General features: G+C 52.5%; 1 protein-coding gene across 1 annotated transcript in view; it reads left to right on the plus strand.

Annotated features, from left to right (window-relative positions):
• The window catches only part of Pdlim4 (PDZ and LIM domain 4), an 18,057-nt gene extending 3,594 nt beyond the window's left edge, over nt 1-14,463 (plus strand). The window contains exons 4-10 of the mRNA XM_008849346.1: nt 2-52; nt 4,816-4,967; nt 8,567-8,645; nt 12,657-12,838; nt 13,447-13,610; nt 13,915-14,032; nt 14,153-14,463. Coding sequence (XP_008847568.1) covers nt 2-52; nt 4,816-4,967; nt 8,567-8,645; nt 12,657-12,838; nt 13,447-13,610; nt 13,915-14,032; nt 14,153-14,357 — 951 coding nt within the window. The 3' untranslated portion in view covers nt 14,358-14,463. The remainder of the gene's footprint in view (nt 1; nt 53-4,815; nt 4,968-8,566; nt 8,646-12,656; nt 12,839-13,446; nt 13,611-13,914; nt 14,033-14,152) is intronic.
• Nucleotides 14,464-21,899: the final 7,436 nt, after the last annotated feature.

Genomic DNA, 21,899 nt, shown 5'->3' on the forward strand with positions numbered 1-21,899 from the left:
CTTCCGCCTGGTGGGCGGCCGGGACTTCAGCGCACCCCTCACCATCTCGCGGGTGAGTCGGATTTCTGCGGGGAGTCGGGGCCGTCCGGGTCTGAGACCTTGCCCTTGCGATCCACCCGGGACCAAGATCCCCGACGGGTCAGAGCTTGAAAGTGGAGGGTCGGCCTGGGTGACCCGCTCGCTGTGGAGGGGGCGTCCATCTGGCATCACCGCCCCATCCCCCTTCCCGCAGGGCCTCCCCCCCACTTCGTGGAGAGACTGCCCAAGAGTTCACACACCAGCCTCCCTCTGGCCGGCTTTATTGGGGAGTCGCTGTGAGCCAGGGAAGAGCTCTCAGACATGGTCCAGGAGTCTGGACGACTCTACAGAGGCCCCATACCCCTCAGACCCACCCCTGCCTGAAGTTTTGGGGCAAAGTGACTAAGAGCTCCACTTCCCCTATCAACGGTCCGTGCCAGCAGGGCTGGGTGACCCTAGGAGGGTCTATGTCCTGAGTTTGAGAAGTCCATCCACTTCCCCACTCTGGAGTTCAATTTCTGCGCCCTGACCTCAGCTTACCCTTAAGGGAAGTGGCCAAGTGGGATTTTCTGCTTCAGGCAAAGGGGAAGAGTTATTCCTCCCCCTTAGGAGCTGACACAAAGCTTGGGGCCAGGACAGCTTCAGTCCGGTTCCTCAAGGGTCCCAGAACCATACCCTTCTCTAGGCCTGTGATAGAGGAGGGGGAAGAGGAGGAGGGGACACAGCCCTGGAGAGGTGGCTGGTCTGAGGAAAGAGGAGGCAGGGAGGAGGACAGGCCCCAAGGTAGGGATTCCCCAGCCAAGGAGAAAACCTGGGCTCTGCCCTTGGTGGCTCCCAGGGTGGAGGGGGCAGATGTGGGACCTCAGAGCCATCCCATGCCCCCAAAGAGGCTGCTTGAGTCTTTCAGGGGGACTTGTGCCAGGGCACCTGAGAACCCCCTTTCTCAGTCTACTGCTCCTTCTGGCCCTGGGGGCTGGACAAAGTTTCAGAGACTTCTCTCCAGTTCTTGGGAAGGGGTGGCCACTGGGTGGGGTGTGGAACTGTGGAATCCTCTTTGTGGGGGCCAGCATGACAGGCAGGACCAGCTGTCCTAGTAGGCTTCCCACATCTGCCTTCACCATCAGGTCCCTAGGGCTGAGTAAGGTGGGCCTTCAGCACATCCGGGAGACTTTCATCTCTCAGATCCCCCCAGAGATCCCTGCTCTGTGTGTGTGTGTGTGTGTGTGTGTACACTGAGTGGGAGCATCTGTGTCTGCCTGGTGCGGGTCAAGCTGTGCATCTGCAGAGGAGGGCTGGTGGGAGTGTTAGGAGGGCCAGCAGGCCAGGCACCCTGGGCGTGAGGCTGCTGAAAGGCTCAGTGGTGGTGGTTGACGGCTGGGTGGCAGAGAGCTGAGACATCTGTTGCCCATGCGGCTGCCTGTCCAACGAGGAAAGGCTACACAGTCAGCAGAGGCTAGCAGTGGCTGCTCCTTCGTTGTTAGGCACTGATCCGGTGATGCAGGTTCCTCGCAGACAGGCAGTTTGGGAGAGGGGTTTGCCTGGAAAAACTTCTCTTGTCCCCCAAAGTCACATGGCAGTAGCCCAGACCCAAGGAGCCAGGATGACTGAACATGGGTTAGGGTGGGATTTGGGAAGATTTACAGAGCAGGGAAGGCACAGGCCACAGCTTGCCTAGCAGGTACCTCAGGGGAAATGCTACAAAGACTGATGATATATGGGAGTATCCTTACCAACGGGCATCCAGAGCCTCTCCTACCCAGAGCCCAGTAGGAAGGGACAGCCTTGTGCAGACAGGGAGGAAGCCGACTGTCTAGCAGGGCAGGGAGCTTGCAGTCTTGGCCCAGGAAGCCTTTGGGATCCCCAAGAACAACGTACAGGACTTCTTCCCTATAGACAAACAGTAATGACGGCTGGCCTTTTCCAAGCATCACAGTGTGCCAGGCCACACGCACCCTATCGGACATTGGTACTAGTATTTCCCCTGCAAACAGTCCTTGGAATGAGCGCTGTTGTACGCCCAGTCTCCTGTAGAGATGTCACATGCCCTGATTATCTCTGAGAGCCCCCATATCAGTCTTTAGAAGGCTCCCTTTGTCCGCACATTGTAGATGGGGATCCTAAGGCACAGAAAAGTTAAAGTATCCAGAGAAGTAGGGTATGGACAGGAATCCAGCACTGTCTGGAGCTTGCTATGAGTGTTTGGGATGATATGACCCTCTGTGGCTCCCACTCACCACAGACTTCTGGCTGGGTGGGGCAGGGGCTGGAATGCAGCAGGTGAGGGGGCTGATTCATGCCTAGCTCCCATCTGACCTCACCCTTGTCTCTTGTCTGGCCAGCTACCCTGTATTCCACAGCTAGATGGATTGATCAAATTCCACTCCATCCTGTGATTTCCTTGTTTAGAACCTTTTGAGGTTCTCAGCCCCCATGAGAAATGCCAGGTTTTCACCCAGGACCTATGTCTTCTCTGACTTGGTCTCTCTCACTTGCCCTTCACTAATAGTGCTATAAGCTTCCTTCTTTTCCTAGATAAATCCTATGTACATGCTGGACTTCTACCTGGAATGTTCTTTCTGTCTCATTCCCTTTTCACAGCAGTTAATAGGGTAGGCTTTGATTTGGGCTCAGCTGCCTAGGTTGGAATCCTGACTCCTCCATCTGTTAAACATTTCTCTGAGCTTCTTTGGACCTCGGTTTCCTAGTCTAGGAAATGGACTTGCCTTGAGAACTCAGGAGACAATGCGTGTAAAGGCAACTTGGGAGTCACGGTTTCCTGGCTTCGCGCCCTCCTTGACCAGAACTCTCAGAGCTCAATGGAGCTGGCCACATCCCAGCCACCCCTGCTTCCAGGAACTTCCTCCGCCTGTAGGGACCTGAATGCACCCCTTGTGCTGGCTGAGTCATCTTGCAGCTAGCTGCCCCCCAAGGAAGAAGACTCCTGTCCACGTGGGGCCTGGGGCAAGGTGCCCCTGCTCCAAACCCCTCTTTGTTCATCTTTAGGTAGGAGTGAGAACAGCTTTGGCCTTACCTGGTGACTGAGAGATTGCCCTGAGCCAGTTATGGTAAAGGGCAGGGAGCCCTGAGCAGAGCCTTGAGAGAATAGGATGGGATGCTGCCAAGTGGGCACTTGCCCCAGGAGAACAGGCTTATGAAGGTGCCCAGGCCAGCAAGTGAACCTTTATTTATGATGGGCTGGTTGGCTAGGGTGTCATGGTTTAGATGAGAAACTGAAGGAAATGAGATGGCTCCGTTGGTAAAGTGATCACTGTACAAACAGGAAGACCTGAATTCAATCCCCAGACCCCACATAACAACCAGCTGCAGGTGTGGGGCTTGGGAGACAGCTCAGAGAGCAAAGTGCTTGCTGTGCAAACATGAGGACCTAAGTTTGGATTCATGTAAAACCTGGATATGGCAAAGTATGCCCGTAACCAGTGCTGGGGTGGGCAGTGTTAGGTGGTTCCCAGGGGCTTGCTGGCCAGCCAGTCAAGCTAAAAATGGTGAGCTCCAGGTTCAGTGGGAGTCTTTGTCTCGAAAAATACGGTGGAGAGTGATTGAGGAAGACACTTGATGTCAACCTGTGGCCTCCACACGCACACACATGTGTATAGACACACACACACATGTTTCTTGAGGCAGCCTATTTCAGAGCAAGGAAGCTTGGGCAGTGCCCACACCAGGCCTCTAGCCAAGGAGGTGCCAGCATCTCAGCATTGTCCACTCAGTATTGGAAACTGGCTGAGCTGAGCCTGCTTGGGCTGCCAGGAGCCCCAACCCCTGCTGATAGCTCTTGGGCCACAGCAGAGTGCTGACTGCTGATGCTGGGCAGGAATAAGGAGCCTTTGTCTGTTTCCAGAGTTATGTTGGGGGCTGAGGCCTAGGGAAGTGCGCCCTGCTGCCTCAGTTCCACTGGGTTCTTACTGAGATTGCTCTGTGAGTCTTTCCCCATCCCTGTCACATGACCTTCATCAGATGACCAAAAGTGCTTGACTCTGTTGGGTCAGTAAAGAACACTAGGGCATTCTACAGGGAAGTTGAGATGGACTTATAACCCCAGAGTGCAGGCTGGAACTGGATGGCTTTGAACTGAGAAGTGATGTACACACCTCCTTTTAATTATAACAAGACATTAACAACACAGGAGGTCAGAGTTGGTAATGAGGGCGCATGGAGTACTCTCAGAGGAAGGGGGTTCTGTTCTGAGACCTGAGGGAAGAGGAGTGAGCCAGTCAGTAAGAAGGGTTACAGAGTCAAAATAGGGTTCCAGGTGGAAGGAGAGAACATTTGGGAAGGGACACAAGTGCCTGACAGGTGTTCAGATGGGCTAGGCACAGTGAGGCAGAGCAGGTGAATGCATGGTGGATGTGAGCGGTGGGATTAAACAAGTGGGGTCCAGGACTGCTCTATAGTCCGACTGGGTAGGCATCATCTGTGTGAAATATTCAAGCCATGTTTGTGTACCATATATTTCTATGAGCACGTATATCCCTATGTGTCTGTGTGCCCCTTGCATGTCTTTAGTGTACCTAAGCATGATGTAAAAGTAGCACTCCACTTGTCCCAGGCCAGAAGAAGCCCCTCTTATAGCCTTATACCCAAGTAGGTCTTCAAGGGGAGTCGGACGTTTTGAAATTAGAGGCTACGCGGCCACATGGGGATCTCAGCCAGCCTCTTGGCTCACCCACCCACAGGTCACACTGGCACAAGGCCACACTGGCCAGGTTCTGAGGTTGGAGATGTAGAGCAGTAGGCCACATAATAACTGTGCCAACTATCTGGCTTGTCTGACCACAGGTCCATGCTGGCAGTAAGGCTGCCCTGGCTTCCCTGTGCCCAGGTGACCTGATCCAGGCCATCAATGGAGAGAGCACAGAGCTCATGACACACCTGGAGGCGCAGAACCGCATCAAAGGCTGTCATGATCACCTCACACTGTCTGTGAGCAGGTACACATGGGGCAGGCTGGGCTGGGAGGGTAATGGGAGATGGGCTGGCCAGTCTAGGTGAGCTAAGCCAACACAGCCTGTCTGCCTCAGCTCCTGGACACCCCCATCCAGGCCCATTTCTAGGAAGAGGTGTTGTCATGGGGCCTGAAAGGCACTGTTTACAGCTGGGATTGGCCTTTTCAACTCAGGGCTCAAAGTGCCTTAGGGCTCTTGTGGCAGATGTCCCATGCAGCAGAAGCAAGACCTTGAAGCCGGGCTTGGTGACACACCTGTAATCCCATCACTTGGGAGGTTGGGATAGGAGGATCAAGAGTTCAAGGTTAACCTAAGCCATATAATTAAGATCCTGTCTCAAAAAAAAAACAAAAGAACAACAGAAAACACTTCAGTCCTGTCCCCAATTCCAATGGACCTGTGTGATGACCATTTCAAAGAAGTTTTGAGTATAAATACCTCATCTTCAAACCAACTTGAAAAATGTAAAACATAGTATAGGCCCCACTTTACAGATGAAACCACCAAGGGTCAGAAAAGATAAAGGGTGCTTAAAGTCACAAAACCAGGCAGTAGGGAAGGAAAGCAAAATTTAACGCCAGGTCTCTCTTGCCCTAAAGCCTCAAATCCCTCTGGTTGGCTGCTGACGCGTCCGACCATCCCCACAGCTGCTCTGCCTCAACAGCTGTCCCTACCATTATCTGTGCCTCTGCTCTGGTTAAATCTGGATTTGGAACAAGCATTCCTCCCGTGGACTGTGTAATGCTGTGCAGCCCATCAGGAAGGGAAGGCAAATAGATCGTCATACCCCAAAGACGGTGCTGAGATAAAGGTTCAGGCCCCTGCCTTGCTCCAGTCCTGGCTCTTTAATCAGTTCCCACTGGCAATTGGCTTAATTCTGGCTGAGTGGAATCTCCCCATCCCCCTGCCATGCTTGGTCCAGAGAAATGAGACATAACTGCTCAGCTTTGCCACGTTCGCTGCTAACAGGGACTTTCCACGACCCCCTGTGGATCTGTGTGGGCGAAACCTCCCCAAACCACAACACAGTTAACCCATGCTGGAGAGCTGGCAGGTCGGGATTTGATCCATTGGCTCAGAGCCTTTAAACACAGTGAAGTTTATAATGTAGCCCCTGTTTGTGCCCAGCCCTTGACCAGGTCCACATTGGGGGTCAGGAACCCTGACTATGTCCTTGGCTGTGAGTGGACCCAGCTACAAATCCAGGGCCTTGTGCTTTATTTCACACAGCAAGGACTCCCTAGCCTAGGATTTCAGCAAAACCGATCCTCACCTAGACTATGTGATCCTAGATACCAGATGACCTCCAGGGGCCTGGGTTTCCTTTCCCATAAAGCAGAATCACTCCTCACTCTCTGCCAGCCTGAGGCATTGCTGGTTGGGGGAAGCATCAGCACTGCTCTGCCCACAAGTGGCCTCTGAGGCCTTCCCTCTTGGCTGAGTTCCTGGGTCCTGACTCACCTCTGGCTTTGCTTTCTAGCTGAATGAGGGCAGCCCTAGGGGTGGTAGAGCTGGGGGGAGGCTTGAAGGGACCTGAGTCAGGAGATTCCCAGAGAGAATGATGTCAGAGAGGGTGGCCGGGTGGAGATCCTCCTTCCTTCCTTCCTTCCTTCCTTTCTTTCCCAGTCATTTGTTCCAACCCAGGCATGGACAGAGCCATAAGGTCCCAGAGTAAAGGAGAGCACATTGTTCACATTACAGACCTAGGCTCTAGGGCCCCCCTGCACTTAAGAGCCATGTTGTCCTCCAGCAAGCGCATTACCCCCGGGTCCTGAACTTCTTCAGCCTAGATCAGGGACTGACTTATAACTTGGCATTGAGTGGTGAGGAGATACCAGGCTTGCTCAGAGTGAAAACCCGAGGCCTGCTCTCCCTCCACCATCTCCAAACGTCACATACCAGAATCAGGGATAAGACAAGGCAGCCACTTTTACCCTCAGCCCAACATTCTGCTGGACACTTTCCCACCTACAAAGCCTCTGCACCGGCTCCCTGTCCTACCTGTTGCTCAGGGCTTATGCCTGGGCCCCAGACACCCCTTCCACCTACTTTATCAGCTCTGTGGAGGGTCAGCCTGGTGAGCTGGCTAACGTGAGCAACCTGGCAGTGTATTCAAACCATCTTCTCTGCCTGCTCTCCAATGCCCCACAGACTGACATGTGGAGGAAAGGTCTCCCTTCTCAAGTAGGTTTAGTTTACCTGGAACCAAAGCCAGACATCCAGTAATCCAAGTTAAGTTAAACCCCTTAGGCCTGTTCTGCAGATAAGAGCTCTCCTCATACCAACCGCAGCCCTACCTCCGATAAAGTCTCTGTTGCCATCACGTGGTACCTTTGCATAGCCCAATCTTGGCTTCTTGTTTTATTTATTTAAAGATGGGCAGCTGTAGTCGCCGGCGCAGCCTGAAGTAGAGGGCTGGAATGGAGGTCAGTGACTACCTAAGCATTTGTTCTTGCCCGGCACTTTGGGTTACTCTCATGACACCGAGTGCCCTCTGACCCTTAGGTCTCAGGCTTGTGCTTCTGAGCAGAAGATCATCTTACAGGATGTTTCCGATTTGTTTTACTGGAGTTCTGAGCAGGCAGAAGGTATAGTTAGAACTGGGAGTTAGGGGAGTCACCCAGGAACCTAGCTGAAGGGCTAGAGGGAGAAGTTCTGGGGAAAGAGCTGGCCCCCAGAGGGCTGTGAGGTAGAGAATGGACAGAGGCCAGGGAGCCCAGAGTCAATGTGGACAACAGGTAAAGAGTTAAACCCCGCATCCAACCATGGGAAGGAGGCAGGATTGAGCTATTATGCTAGTCAAGAGTCTTTGAGAAGCCCCAGGAGGCCTCATTGGTTGGTGACATTATTTCCATGGTCTAACCAGCCTCACTACACATTGCCTGCTAGCCCAGGGTCCACATATCTTCCTGGCTTGCCTCTCACAGAGCTACTGAGCAGCAGGGCTGGGCCAGCAGCCTCTAGACCCGCCTGCCTTGCTTATGGCAGGTTTACGATGTTTTTCTCCCTCCTGAGTGGTGTTTGGCTTTTGGTTTCTATGGCGAAGCAGGAATTTCCTAATGGCCTGTTTCCCATCTGGGCTGGGCAGACATCAGTGATGACTCTGCTGGGGTGGGTGGATGCAGCAGGAGGGGAGGTGCTCCCAAAAGCCTCCATTTCACCTCCCTGAGAGCCACCCAGGCCCTGGCCAGAAGCTGTGAAGGTCAGGGGATGAGTGGACTGGCTCCTGGCTAATCCATGTGAAGCCTGGCTTGCTTGCTGCCATCTGAGCCTCCTAGAGTGGGTCACAGAGGGGTGGAAGAGGGGCAAAGCTGCAGGACCTCTGCTGCAAGCTCTCCAGGAACCAGACCGGAGAGGGATGAGGCCACTGGCGGGGGAGGGAACACACCCTGCCACCCTAGGAGGGTGGTAGATCTGAGCTTGTGGCTCCTTGCTGCAGAAGACACCACTGGGCTAAAGGAGAAAATACTGGGGTGGTGTCCTCCCTGCTCTGAGTCCCAAGGCCAAACACCTCCTGTCCCTGGTTCCCAGACATGATGGACATGTTAGGCAGGTAGACCTGATCATCCCATTTCCTGCTGCAGGCCTGAGAACAAGAGCTGGCCCAGTTCCCCTGATGACAAGGCTCAAGCACACAAGATCCACATCGACCACGAGGCCCAGGTATGCACAGACACTGCTGGCCTGGCTCACAGTGAGCCCAGGGCAGAGAAGCCAGGCGTGGCCCACAGCTTCGTCTGTACTGGCAGTTCTCACTGTGACCCTCAGAGACCCAGGACAGATACTGAAGGAGAAAGCTTCTCTGGGCCATGCCTACCTCCTCCATCCCATGCTTCTGAGGTAGTGAGCACTGCAGTGGGCTCTATCCCCACCCTGAGCAATCTTGGGTTCTTGGCAAAGGGTGCCTGTGATGGGCTGGGACTGGGTTAGGCCTTGGCTCAGTGTCGTTCCCCCCTCCCAGCCCCCACTGAGCTGAGGGCTCACTCCCCTACCCAGCAGTGCCAGATCAGGAAAAAGTCAACAGGGTTGGTGATAGCGGGGCTGGGAGTGGCAGCCTCCAGCTCTGAGGGATCTCCTTACGTAGACTTGTAAGCCCTATCTGAGGCTAGAGAGCTTTCCTGGCCATCCTATGATTCCAACTAGCCAGTCACCAGCTGCAAGCCTGCCTGCTCAGTCATCTTATGTCAGATAGAAGTTGCAGCTATGGCCCTGTATGCAGGAGAGTAAAGGAACCAAGCTGTTGTGTGACCTCATGAGAGGATTAGCCAAGTGTCCCAGACTCAGCATCCCTGGGCAAGGTGGTCCTGGGCTATTCTGTGATTGTGGTATAGCTAGAGCCTTAGCACCCAACATGTGGGGTGTGGCCTCCTGGGCCTGCTTTTGTCTGCTCTGCATAAGGAAGGGAGAGGAGATTTCAATAGAGGTCCAAGAACACTCCCTGGAAGAGAGGTATCTAAGCCCAGACTTGAGGACCTAGGACAAAGGAGGTAGACAAAGGGTCATGGGAGGAGGACATGTGCTCAGCAAGCACATACAAGGGCCCAGAAGTGAGACTGTGTCATCAGTTCAGAGATCAGAAAGGAGGGAAGGCAGGTAAGAGGGCAGGATGGGGGTGGGCAGAGGATGAGGTAGGTGATGGGGCATGGCCACTGAAAGGCTCTTAGGGTGCTCCATCTGGAACTTCAGCTGTATTCATGTCACATCTGTGTCTCAGAAGCCTTCTTCAGTTTATCCAAGGCCCTAGGAGCAGAGAGGAGACAGATTTGGCTCAGACAAAGCATCCAGGCTGAAGAGGCAAGCAGTGCCTACAAGAGGCCCAGCTTCCCTGGGGCACCAGTGGCAGGACAGACAGGATCCACATGTGTTCTGGGTGTGAAGCTGAGCCGTACCCAGTCCTTTCCAAGAGGCTCACAGTTGGTGGGCCTGGAGGGCGGGGAACTATAGAGCAGCTCTCCCATGGTGCTGGGAAGTTGAGGTGCTACTGAGGAGCAGATTCCCCTGCCCCCACACTTTCCCTCACAGACTGCTTTTGAAGACTATTATCCCCACAGAGGCGGCCCCAACTGGATGGGGAATGATTTTCCACAAACAACAGAGCAGCCCCCTAGCCTCTGTCCCCCTTTTGTACTTAAAAGGTCATGGGCTCCATGGGTGGTGATGAAAACACCCCCACCCGGCCCCTGCAGGGCTGTGTCCTCACTAGCACAGACACAGGGCTCATTGTCCCCACAACTGTCCCCACCCTCTGCATGTGGGGGGTAGCGCCAGCTGGCACCCTCAGAGGAGGAGGAAACCATAGTTAGCCCTAGGCCAGCACAGGGCATCCACGGAATGTTTCCCCACATGGCGTTGGGCAGAGCCACTGCAGCTTCAGGTTTACCCTCTCTGTGGGGCCACAAGATACCCTCCTCTTCTCAAGCCCCACGTGGGAAACCAGGGGGCATGTGGGTCACCTAGGGTGGGAGAACCACAGCACCAAAGAAAGCTGTCCTGGAACGGGTGGTGGTGATGCTGAGCTACGAGACGGTCTACATAGAAGCAACCCAGGTGAGTAGGGTTGCATACCCAGCCCAGTAAGAGAGCTCAGACTCTGCCTCAGGGCCACCTGCCTGCTCATCTGGGAGCCGTGGTCACCTCCAGTCACACTGAGTGTCCCACGTTCTGTCTTTAGTCATGTGGGCACTGATGAGCTAGAACCTTGTCAGTGCTGTTCTGCTGAGGTGCCAACATCTATACCAGCAAGAAGCTGGAGCTGAGTGTGGGGGACACAGGGTATGAGGTAAACCACCATCCGAAGAGGGGAAATCCAGGAAAGGACCCTACAGAAAAGGAATCCCTGCGGCACTCATCCAGCCTGGCACCACGCTAAGCGCCCCGCATGTAATCATCTTGCTTTATCCTCCACCAAGGAGCCTATGATACAGAGACCATCACATTCTCCAGCTCACAGATGAAGAAACTGGGCTTCAGGAAGGTGAAGTGATGGAACTGCAGCTCACACAAACACTGAGGTCATCACTTGAGTTCAGACTTAAGAGAAACCACTGCCTGGGTGGCCACAGGAGGGGCTGTACCTCACTGATGACCCCCGCAGTCGGCTCCCACACCCTGCTGGGTGGGGGGAGTGAGTGAGGTCCTCTATCCGCCCAGACTCTGGTTCCTTGACTCCCACTCCCCTTTTTCCATTGAAGCTTTGTGCAGAGGCCCACCCCCACCCCCACCTACCACAACCCATCTGGTCCCTATTAGAGGCCAGCCCTGTCTGCCTGCCTGCTTACCCTGCAGACACATATGTGAGACTGCTCAGGTTTCCAAAGGCTTTCGTTGGGCCTGATGGGGGAGTGGGCAGTGGTGACGGTGGCTGCTGCTTTGATGGGCTCTACCTGGGCATTAAGCCTCTCATTTTTATTGAGATTTGGCAGGTAGGAGGTGCCCCACCCAACTGGTTCTGCCCAGCAAAGAACAGAGGCTTGGCTGGAGGCTACCTGAGCCCAAAAAGGCTCTTCCCTGCTAGGGGAGGTCCCTTTCCCTCATCACTCAGACCCCTGTTCACAGTGCAGAGCAGAAAGGTGTGTATATCACCCTCCTCCTGGCAGAGGCTGAGACACATCCCACAGCCTGAATTTGAGCCTCACCCCAAATATCAGGCTGTTCTGCCTACCAGCCCAGTATTAGCTACCACAGCCCTCCCCAGGGTGACCAGTGCTGGCCTCCAGTGTGTGAAACCATGCATATGTGATCAGGTATATGGGGGTAGACTGGCTGGTGTGTATGTATTGTCCTAACCCATGTATACATCTTTAAATATGCTTGTGAGTATGCATGCCCCTGTTCACATTGCTGTGGGTATGCTTATGTGCACATGGACTGAGGTCAGGATGGCTTTGGACTCTGCAGAGACGTAGACCCCCAGACACCACTCAGACCCACACCTCAGAGCCCTTCCCTGACCTCATAAGCAGAGGGATATGCTGAGGCCACTTCTCCCTGGCTGACCTTAGGGTCGCAAGGCCCAACCTCTGCCCTGTGTCTGCTCTGTCCCTAGAAGGCTGCCTGTTGTCACCTCCCTCGGGAGCAGGAAGTAGAGCTCAGGCCTAGGGGAGCTATCTTCAGAGTAAGCAGTGCCCTTACACACCAGACTGCCCCCTGAAGTTTCTTCACGCAGGCACGAAGGGTCCTTCCCAGCTATAAGACAGGAGTTCCTTTCTGTGTTCCCAGCTGGTGTCTAGTAAAGTTCTGGCATCAGAACCAGACACACACACACACACACACACACACACACACACACACACACACACACACACATATACACACTGTTGCGGCTACACTGGCCTTGAAAGGCTTCTTGGAATGGACTTGTCCAACTCATTCCTTGGGTGTTGATGTGCAGGGTTTAAGAGCCCAGGATGTATTTCAAGTACTCAGGTGTTTATACATCTGACTTTCCACATGCATTTCTCATTTCTATAATGGTTGAACTAGGCTTATGACCCAGCCCTTCTCCCATAGATCCCTTTGCTGGCTGGGCACAGCCCAGAGATGTCAGAGCAAAGGTACTGAACTGATATGGAGACCTGGCACAGCAAGGTGGTGTGGCAGGGGTAGGGGGTATTTGTGAACAGGAATGGCCAGAGATCAGAGGGCCTCCCAGTATCTCAGGCCTCACTTTTACAGGATGGCAGTCCAGTGACCAGCAGGCGGTCCTCAGTCACAGGGATTGGACTGGAAGATAGCAGATCAAGCCTGGGATCTCCATACGGGCAGCCACCTCGCCTTCCAGTCCCTCACAATGGCAATAGCAATGAGGCCACTCTGCCAGCCCAGATGAGTGCCCTGCATGTGTCTCCACCCTCCAGGTAACACAGAGGCCTGACCTTTAAAGCCATACCCAGATCCATCCTAATCCCTTCAATCTTGACCCCTGACATTTGCCGTTTAGGCCTTCCATGGTATTCTAGTTTGATTTGCTATTGCTGGGATAAACCACACTGACAAAAAAGCAACTTGGGGAAGAAAGGGTTTATTTCACCCACAGTTTACAGTCTGTCATAGAGGGAAGCCAGAGCAGGAGCTCAGGGCAGGAACCTGGAGGCAGGAGCTGAATCAGAGACCATAGAGGAGTGTTGCTTACCGGGTTGCTTCCCCCTAGCTTGCTCAGCTACCTTTCTTAAATAGCCCAGGCTCACCTGCCCAGGAATGGCACCACCCACAATGGGCTGGACCTGCCCACATGGCTTAGTAATCAAGGAAATGCCCCATAGTCAGGGTCACAGGCCAATCTGATGGAACAAAAAAGAGGCTCCCTGTTCCTAGGTGTGCCGAGTTGGAAGATGAAGCTAGCCAGCACACAGGGTTATGTTCAGACTTATAGAAAGCCTCACTAGTTCCCTACCCACCCCCAAGCCATCAGAACCTAGGCTAGAATTGCTGCTCCACTCTGGCCCTCCATCTCCCTCCCTCCCAGCACTGATCCAGCCAGAGTTCTCCCTCGGAACCGGGACTGCAGGGTAGACCTGGGTTCAGAGGTGTACAGGATGCTAAGGGAGCCGTCAGAGCCAACAGCCTCAGAGCCCAAGCAATCTGGCTCCTTCCGCTACTTGCAAGGCATGCTAGAGGCCGGTGAAGGTGGTAAGACTCCCCACACCTTACCTTATCTGCTTCCCCTCTCCCTGCAGAGCCCCAGCTCATGCTCCCCACCCCCACCCCAACTTGTTCCATGTCTCCAGCCATTTGCCTTTCTTCCACTCATTCCTGCATCTTTACCATCCCTGCACCTTCACCCTCAGATTTCCACTCCATTGCCCTGTGGGTACCCCTGGCCACATACCATCCACCCCCCAGTCTTCTGGCCACTAGGGCCTGGAAGCAGCATTCTACAGAAATGGAGTTCTCACTGCCCTGCCATTCATGCCACCTGCACTCTGATTTTCAGGGGAGCGACCTGGATCTGGTGGTCCTCGGAACATCAAGCCAGCCGCCAGCAAGCTGGGTGCTCCGTTGAGCGGCCTTCAGGGATTGCCAGAGTGCACACGCTGTGGTCACGGGATTGTGTGAGTACCCACCCTGTCCACACCAGCACAACCCCAGCTCTGCTCTCCAGAGCCCTAGATAGGGACTTGTCCAAGACTCTGTTAGTCACCATACACTGTCTTCCTGGTTCCCTCCAACAGGGGCACCATCGTCAAGGCCCGGGACAAGCTCTACCACCCTGAGTGCTTCATGTGTAGTGACTGTGGCCTGAATCTCAAGCAGCGAGGTTATTTCTTCCTGGATGAAAGGCTGTACTGTGAGAACCATGCCAAGGCACGAGTCAAGCCACCCGAGGGCTATGATGTGGTGGCCGTGTACCCCAACGCCAAGGTGGAACTTGTTTGAATGAGGACACCTTGCACCCCCCTGCTTCATTTAATGTCTCTGCGTGGCCCCGTGTAAATATGTTTCCCCTGGCCTCTCTAATAAAGTCCCTTTGTGCTCTCTGGAACCAGTTGGTGTCCTGGCCTGCCCACCTCCAGCATAGGCTGTGGCTCCCATGTGCTGTAAGATCAGTTCAGGTGCCCAGCTTGCCCTCGACACTGGGTTCAATGTTGAGCAAGATAGGCCTCATGCTGTCCTGACAGCCTAGGTGGATGGCAGACTGAGTCACAAGGGACAGCTTTATTTAATACTGGATCTGGTGTCACAGTGTAGCAAGCTATCTGACCTGGGTGCCGTTGGAGATGTCAGCTAAGAACTAAGATGAAGGAGGCAAGAGTTCTCCACAAGTTAGACAGCAAAGGTAAGCATGGACCGCAGAGACCTGGCATGCCTATTGGCATGAGCAGGCAAGGGTGGCCCCTAGTGACCTCTATGTGTGGTACCCACTTCCTGGTGCTCTCCATCGCCACCACATCCCTCTCTTTCCTCTTCCTCCATCCTCCCACTAGGGGGCACACTTGATTTTTCAATAGTGATGAAGTTTTTTTTAAGAAAGAAAAGAACAGGTGGGGCTAGAGCTATGGCTCAGCTGTTAAGAGCACTGACTGCTCTTACAGAGGACCCAGGTTTGATTCCCAGCACCCACATGGTGGTTAACAACTGTCCGTAATTCCTGTTCCAAGGGGTCTGACGCTGTCTTCTGACCTCCACAAGTCAGTGCACTTACACACATGCAGGCAATGCACTCATACACAAAAATTAATAAAAATATTTTTTTTAAAAAGTAAAGAGAATGTGCCAGGCCTTCCTTCCCTTCTGAGATACTTAGTCCTCTCTCCAAAAGCAAGGGAAATCCCATGCTCCTCAGAGGCCCCCCAGCCCCCATGAAGTGGGGTCTGCTTTGACCTTCCACCTTTCCATTACACATATGAAAAGACTCTCGCTTTTAGAAAATATAGAAATTAGGTGAATGACTTTCCAGAAAACAACTGTCCTGCATTCTAGGCCTGTGGACCTACCTCCCTGCTTGCTCGGCATGAAAGACGCCTCATTTATTTCACAAGCCTGAACAATGTACGTTTGTGCTGTAGATTCTGTGCTATCGCAGGCCACAGAAGGCTGCTTTCAATTTGCATTCTACCTATCTGTGTGCAACAGGACCTATTGCTTCCCTCTCACACGTGTTTTCAAATTCTTTAACCCCAGAAATAAAGTGCAGCATGTTGTAGTTTTAATTTTTCACTTCTCTGATTGCCAATGATGTGCATTTAATCATTGAACAACCTTCTACCACTGTGTGCTTGTGTGTGTTCACTGCTGAAGGGACAGCTGGAAACAGAGTGGCCTTCACGCCCTAAGAGTAGCTCTTACCCTAAACGTTTCCTGCCTTTTCCCGAGTTGATTTAACTTCTTATTAATGATCACTAGGAATTTTTTATGCTTTTGTTTTAAACTGTGTGTAGTGTGTACGTGTTTGTCTCTGTGTGCGGATGAGTATATGTGGAGGCAAGGTGGACGTTGGGTGTTTTCTATTACTGTCCACCTTGTTTTTTGAGACAGGGTCTCTGACTGAACCTGGAGCTCAGTGATTCAGTGAGATTAGCTGGGAAATGAGTTCCAGGAATCCTCTGGTCTCAGCCTCTGTGACTAGGATCCCAGATGTGCACCACCATGTCTGGCTTTTTACATGGGTTCTGGGAACCTGAACCCAGGTCCTCACACTTGCACAGCAAGCACTTTACCAAACAAACCACTTCCCCAGCCCCTTGTCATACTCTTGCCGGAATCTTTGTTGCTGGGTTTTATCCCTCCGATCGACTTGCTGTTCCTATGATACTACAGTTTGAATTTTGACTGTGTTAGAGTTTAATAGTTAATCTCTCTGCTTGGTTTCCCCTTTCCAAACATGTCAAAGTTGTTCTTGTGCCTTTCCAGTAGTCAGTGACTAGATATGTCAGGCTCTGGAAATCAAACCTCTCTGAACCATGACTGGGGCGTTTCCTGAATCTAGAGAGAGAGCTTACATGGAGGTTTTTCCTCCAGAGGCACCCTGTACACCCCCAGAAAGTCAGCACTTCCATCTACCAGACCTCCATCCCATTCCTTCCTTTCTTGGTGCCTCAGGAACAACCTGTTTTCTTTGTCAGAGCCTAGCCTAGAGCTGTCTTACTCAGACCCCAGGCTAGGTGCTGGGAGGTGGTGGTGGGGGCTGGGAGATTCAGGGGGTAGGTACTGGCCAACACCTACTCTTCTAGTTGCTTGCTTCAAGTAAGTCCTGGGGGACAGCTGCCTCCCTCCTAAACCCCCAGCCTCATTTCATTCATTCAACTAAGAGCCTCCTATGTGTCAGGCATACTAGGAAAACATTTTGAACAAAGTAGAAACTGGGGCTGGGGGTATGGCTCAGTTGGTAGGGTGCTTGCCTAGTATTCACAGAGCTCTGGGCTCAATCCCCAGTGCCCAGCATGGCGGCACATGCCTGTGATCCCAGGACTAAGGAGATGGAGGCAGGAAGATCAGAAGCTCAAGATGATCCTTGGCTACATGGCAAGTTTGAGGTCAGCCTGGGCTACATGAGTCTCTCTCTCTCTCTCCTCTCTCCCTCTCTCTACACACACACACACACACAATACAAACCATAAACAGTATATAAAGGGAATACTCTCTCCTCTCTCCCTCTCTCTCTACACACACACACACACACACACACACAATACAAACCATAAACAGTATATAAAGGGAATAAAGACGATACTACAAAGGAGATTTATGTATTCACTGGAAAACCCTTGCAGAGCAGAGACCTGAGCTGGCAGTGGACACACATCGGATACCTTGGGAAGTTGCATTCCAGGGAAAAGGAACAGAAAAAGGGAATAGAAAGTGAAAAGTCCCTTGACAGGGGAGAGGAAGGCAGGCAGTGCTGGTAGTATTCTGGGAAAAGTGAAAAATGGCTGGAGAGGTGAGGTCGGAGAGAAGAGGGGTGGGTGGGAGAACCACCTTGACCTTATCGGCCTAGTCAAGGACTTTGGCTTACGTCCCAAGATGCAAAGCTAGGGAAATGGCATGACCTGGACTTACGATTTAACCAGGATCACTCTGGCTGCTGTGGGGCAGAATCTACAGTAATGGGCAAAGGTAGAAGCAGGGAGGCAGGTTAGCAGGCAAGACTGCGTTCCTCCCCAACTAATTCCTAACCAGCACGCTTGTCCTGCCTCCCAGGCTGCAGCCCCAATCCGGGCCCTCTGCACCTCCTGCCAGGGCCTTGTGACAGCCTGCACTTGGCATCCCTGTCTCCTTGCCACCCCTCCGTCATTTCCCCACACAGTAACAAAAGGAGGTTTGAAAACCGCGGTGCTGCGTCACTCCTGACTTGTTAAAGTCTTCATGGCTCTGCACTGCGCATAGCACAAAGTCTAAACTTCCATCTCCTGCTCACGAGGCCCAGTGAGGTCAGCCCTACTACCTTCAGTGATGCCAATTCTTGCACTCAGCTTCAAGCCCTCTCCAGATTCTCCCAGACTTCCTGACTCTGCAGAAGATGAAACCCAAACAGCCTTTCCTTCTGGTTCCCTGAATGACGTATAAACTTTATTATCCCTCACCTTCTTCCCTGGGAACCAAAGAAAGTGGCGAGGGCGGGAAAGGTCCAGATACTGCTTTGTGCTAGTTCTGCCCAGCCAAAGACCTAGCCCCTTGAAGAGTAGGTAACCTAGCCTGGCCCTGGGCTCACACCCCATGACATGGATGGGGATGGGGATGCTGTGACTTGTACCATGATGCTCAGAAACCAGGCTGCAGGCTGTAGGCGCTCTAAGTGTTTCCCCACACCATCTGGGGTGCATTCTGCCTCTCCTTTGATTTGTGGATCCCCCTTCAGCTATATGCACCCTAGTTCTGTCCTGGGAAGCTGGCTCTGGTACAGGTAACAGCTGCTTGTCCTTGTGCCCCAGGCTAATCCTTGACCTGGTCTTCCAACTAAGGTGTTCCAACTCTGGGTGTTGCTTAGTTATCCATTTTCCCACACGGTAATCTGCTCTGCTTTGCTTTGTTTTACAACCTATTCCTGAAGCTTTTTTCCTGCCCAGTATTTGGCTAGAACCCAGTTCCTTGTATGAGTTATAGCCTCCACATCTTTCCTTCAGCTTTCCTACCACTTACTCTCTTTTTTTAGACAGGGTCTCATGTAGCCCGGGCTATCCTCAAACCTGTTATGTAGCCAAGGTTGACCTTGAACTCCTGATCCTCCTGTGTTGACCTCCCAATGTTGGGATTACAGGCCTGTGCCACCACACCCAGCCCCCTTAGCATTTCTTAATGGAAGCAGAGCCTGTAAGAAAATATTTGAGAGTAGCTAAGGGTTGTCTGTAATTAACAAGAATTGCCCTGTGTACACCCTTTGCCACAGTGGAGAGCTGTATGTAGACCTCCAAAGAAACCAGACTTGATCTTCACTACAGTCTTACCCAGTCCCATTTGGACTGTAAGGCAGATAGAGGCCTGACTGGTTTCTGAAGGTCCTGGTGTTGGCCTCAGTCATGTGCAATCACAAACTCCATGTGCTGGATAGCTTTAGTGTCAACTTGACACACCTGGGCTGAGGGAGCCTCAATTGGAGAATTTCCTCTATTGGACTGGCCTGTGGCCATGTCTGAGGGGTCTCTTCTTGATGAGTGATGTGGGAGGGCCCAGCCCACTGTGGGTGGTGCCACCCATGAGCAGGTGGGCCTGTGTTGCCTAAGAAAGCAGGCTGAGCAGGGGCCAGGGGAGCAAGACAGTAAGCAGCATTCCTCCATGGCCTGTGTTCCAGCTCCTGCTTCCAGGTTCCTGCCCTGAGTTCCTACCTTGGGCTCCCTGATGAACTGTGACCTGGGAGCTGTAAGCTGAATAAACCCTTTCCTCCCCAAGTTGGTACTGGTCAGAGTGTTTTGTCACAGCAGTGGAGAAACAGACTAGGACACACCACTAGTCAGCTGGCCACTGAGTGTGTCTCTCTCCCCAGTCAGAGACTGAGAGGCTAGGGGCTGATGTACACCTGGCACTGGCTTCTTCAGCAGTGGATGGGTGACACTCCGATGCTCCCCAGGGCATTTCTGGACCATAGATACAAAGGAAGTCACCCTGCCACAGACTCAGAGGAAGGGAGCTAGCTGTACCTAACAGTAACTATAATGGAAGCAGATGTGTCCAGACCTGCCTCCCAAGCCCTTGCTGAACTGATTTATTTATAAATTCCCCACATCAACTTGATGGGAAGTCTGATTATGCTCATCTTATGGATAAGCTCAGAAAGGCTGAGCTTACCAAGGTCCCACATGTTCTAACTAATCTCAGTGGCAAGGACTACTGGGAAAATTGCATTTTCCCATCTTCCCTGATGAGTGCTGCATGCACCTCCAATGGCCTAGTAACTGACCAGGCTGCTCCAGACGGGCTTTTCTGTCGCAGCTTGGCAAGACCCCCCGCCCCGCCACCACCAGATTCATGCACTCTCATCCACGTGTTGACTCATCACATAAACCTGGGCCCCCAATGTGAGCAGAGACTGGAACACAGACCTTTGGAAGCTGGCCTGAGTGAAAGTAAGCTCTCATGCATTAGTCAGCTTTCAGTGGCTGTGACAAAATACTTGGGATATAAACTTAAAAGGAGGAAAGGTTTGCTTTGGAATATGGTTCCAAGGCTTCTGCCTGTGGTTGGTTGACTCTGTTGTTTTGGATCTGTGGTAGGATAGGACATGATGGAAGGACATGTGATGGAGGAGATCAGTTCACCTTATTGTCACCAAGGAGCAAAGAGAGGAATAGGAAGAGGGCAGGGTCCCAACAGCCCCCTTCAAATGCATATCCCCAATGACCTAACTTCCTCCCACTAGGCCCACCTCTGAACAACTTCACCACCTATCAAAAGTGGCAGTGTGGGGGGTGGGGAGAAGCACACCTTTGACATGTAAATCTTTGGGTTGACATTCAAGATCCAAAGTTGAGATCCTGGGTCCATGAGGACAATGCTGGTTCCCACAACATCTGATCAGCAGCTCTGAAACAAATGAGCCCATTTAACACCTGCTTGACCTGCTCCGGGGGTCAGGTCACGATACTTACTAAATGGCCTGTCCTAGCTCTTCAGTGGTTCCCAGAGCTGCTGAGAGACAGCTTGGAGTTGCCCACTCCCCAGCCTCCAGGGCTCTATCTGATTGCTGAGCCCTGCCTCATTTCCCACAGAGAGATTTCCGTGTGGGGACCATCTCAGCCTGGTCCTCCTACATCATACCTTGCACTCTGAAGCTGTGTTCTGCCCGCTCTCTGCCTGCTCCAAGGTGCCATGGGTCCACTTTCCCCACTCCAGGCCCTTTTGAGTAGAACAGAGACTGGAGCAGCACCTAGAGATGAGGCTGACAGCACCCTGCCTAACTCATTCTTCCTCACCGCACCCAGTGAGCAGCAGCATAGACTCCATCCTCTGTGTTCCCATGCAAGTAGGGTGTGTCTGTATTCCACACTCACCCTTGCAACCTCAGATCCTGAGTCTACTGTTGACGTCAGCCACTGACTGGCCACCCACTCCTCATTTTCTGTTCCCATCCCTGCAGACCCCACTCAGCACTCACACGTGTAATCTGAAGTGTGAGAGAGTGCTCTGATTTAATAGTGGGCATGAGCCCACCATTTTTACTTCTGTTTTTAGAGTGTGTGTGTGTGTGTGTGTGTGTGTGCAAATACATGCTCCTGTGCTCATGTGGAGGCCATAGGAGATTGCTGGGTGTCCTCAGCCCATAGGGGACAGGGCTCTATGGAGACATGGTCCCTACTTCTCTACCTTAGGCAGACGCTTCTTTTTAAAATTTTATTGTTTTTCTATTTTATGTATATGAGTGTATAGCCTGCAAGTATGTAAGTGTACCCGTGTCATGCAATGTCCGAGGAGATCAGAAGAGAGTGTCAGATCCCCTGGGACTGATCTTACAGATGCCTACTAGGTGCCATGTGGGTGCTGGGTCCTCTGCAAGAGCAGCCAGTGCTCTTAACCACTGAGCTATCTCTCTAGCCCCCAAAGCAGACATTTCTAAAGCCCTCTTCCCTAGCTGTCAACAATCTGATTTTGTTCTCTTGTGTTGGTTTACCTGCTTTTCTGCTTAACTCTCTGCAGTCACAGACTCTAGTTCCTTCAGATCCATTCCCACGCAGATCCATGCGCAGGTTCTGCTTTTATGAGGGAACCCAAGCTGACACTGTTGCTATCCGGAGTGGCTCAAAAAGACAGACCTATAAGGAAGGGACTCTAAAATTGGAGCCCCTGCCTTTCAAACAGAGATATGGGTTCATTGCCTTGTAAATGGGATGGACAAGAAAGCCTGGCTAGCATACAGGAGCATTGCTTATCAAAGTCACTTATCCATGGCAGGTTAGAAGGAAACGCAAGCAGGTTTGCTCCCGTGATTTCCCACACATTGTTATAGCAACCTCTCTGGGGGGCATTTAGCAATATCTGGAGACATTTTTC

This window comes from Nannospalax galili, unplaced genomic scaffold (genome assembly GCF_000622305.1).
Source record: "Nannospalax galili isolate Female #2095 unplaced genomic scaffold, S.galili_v1.0 scaffold424, whole genome shotgun sequence".
NCBI lineage: Eukaryota > Metazoa > Chordata > Mammalia > Rodentia > Spalacidae > Nannospalax > Nannospalax galili.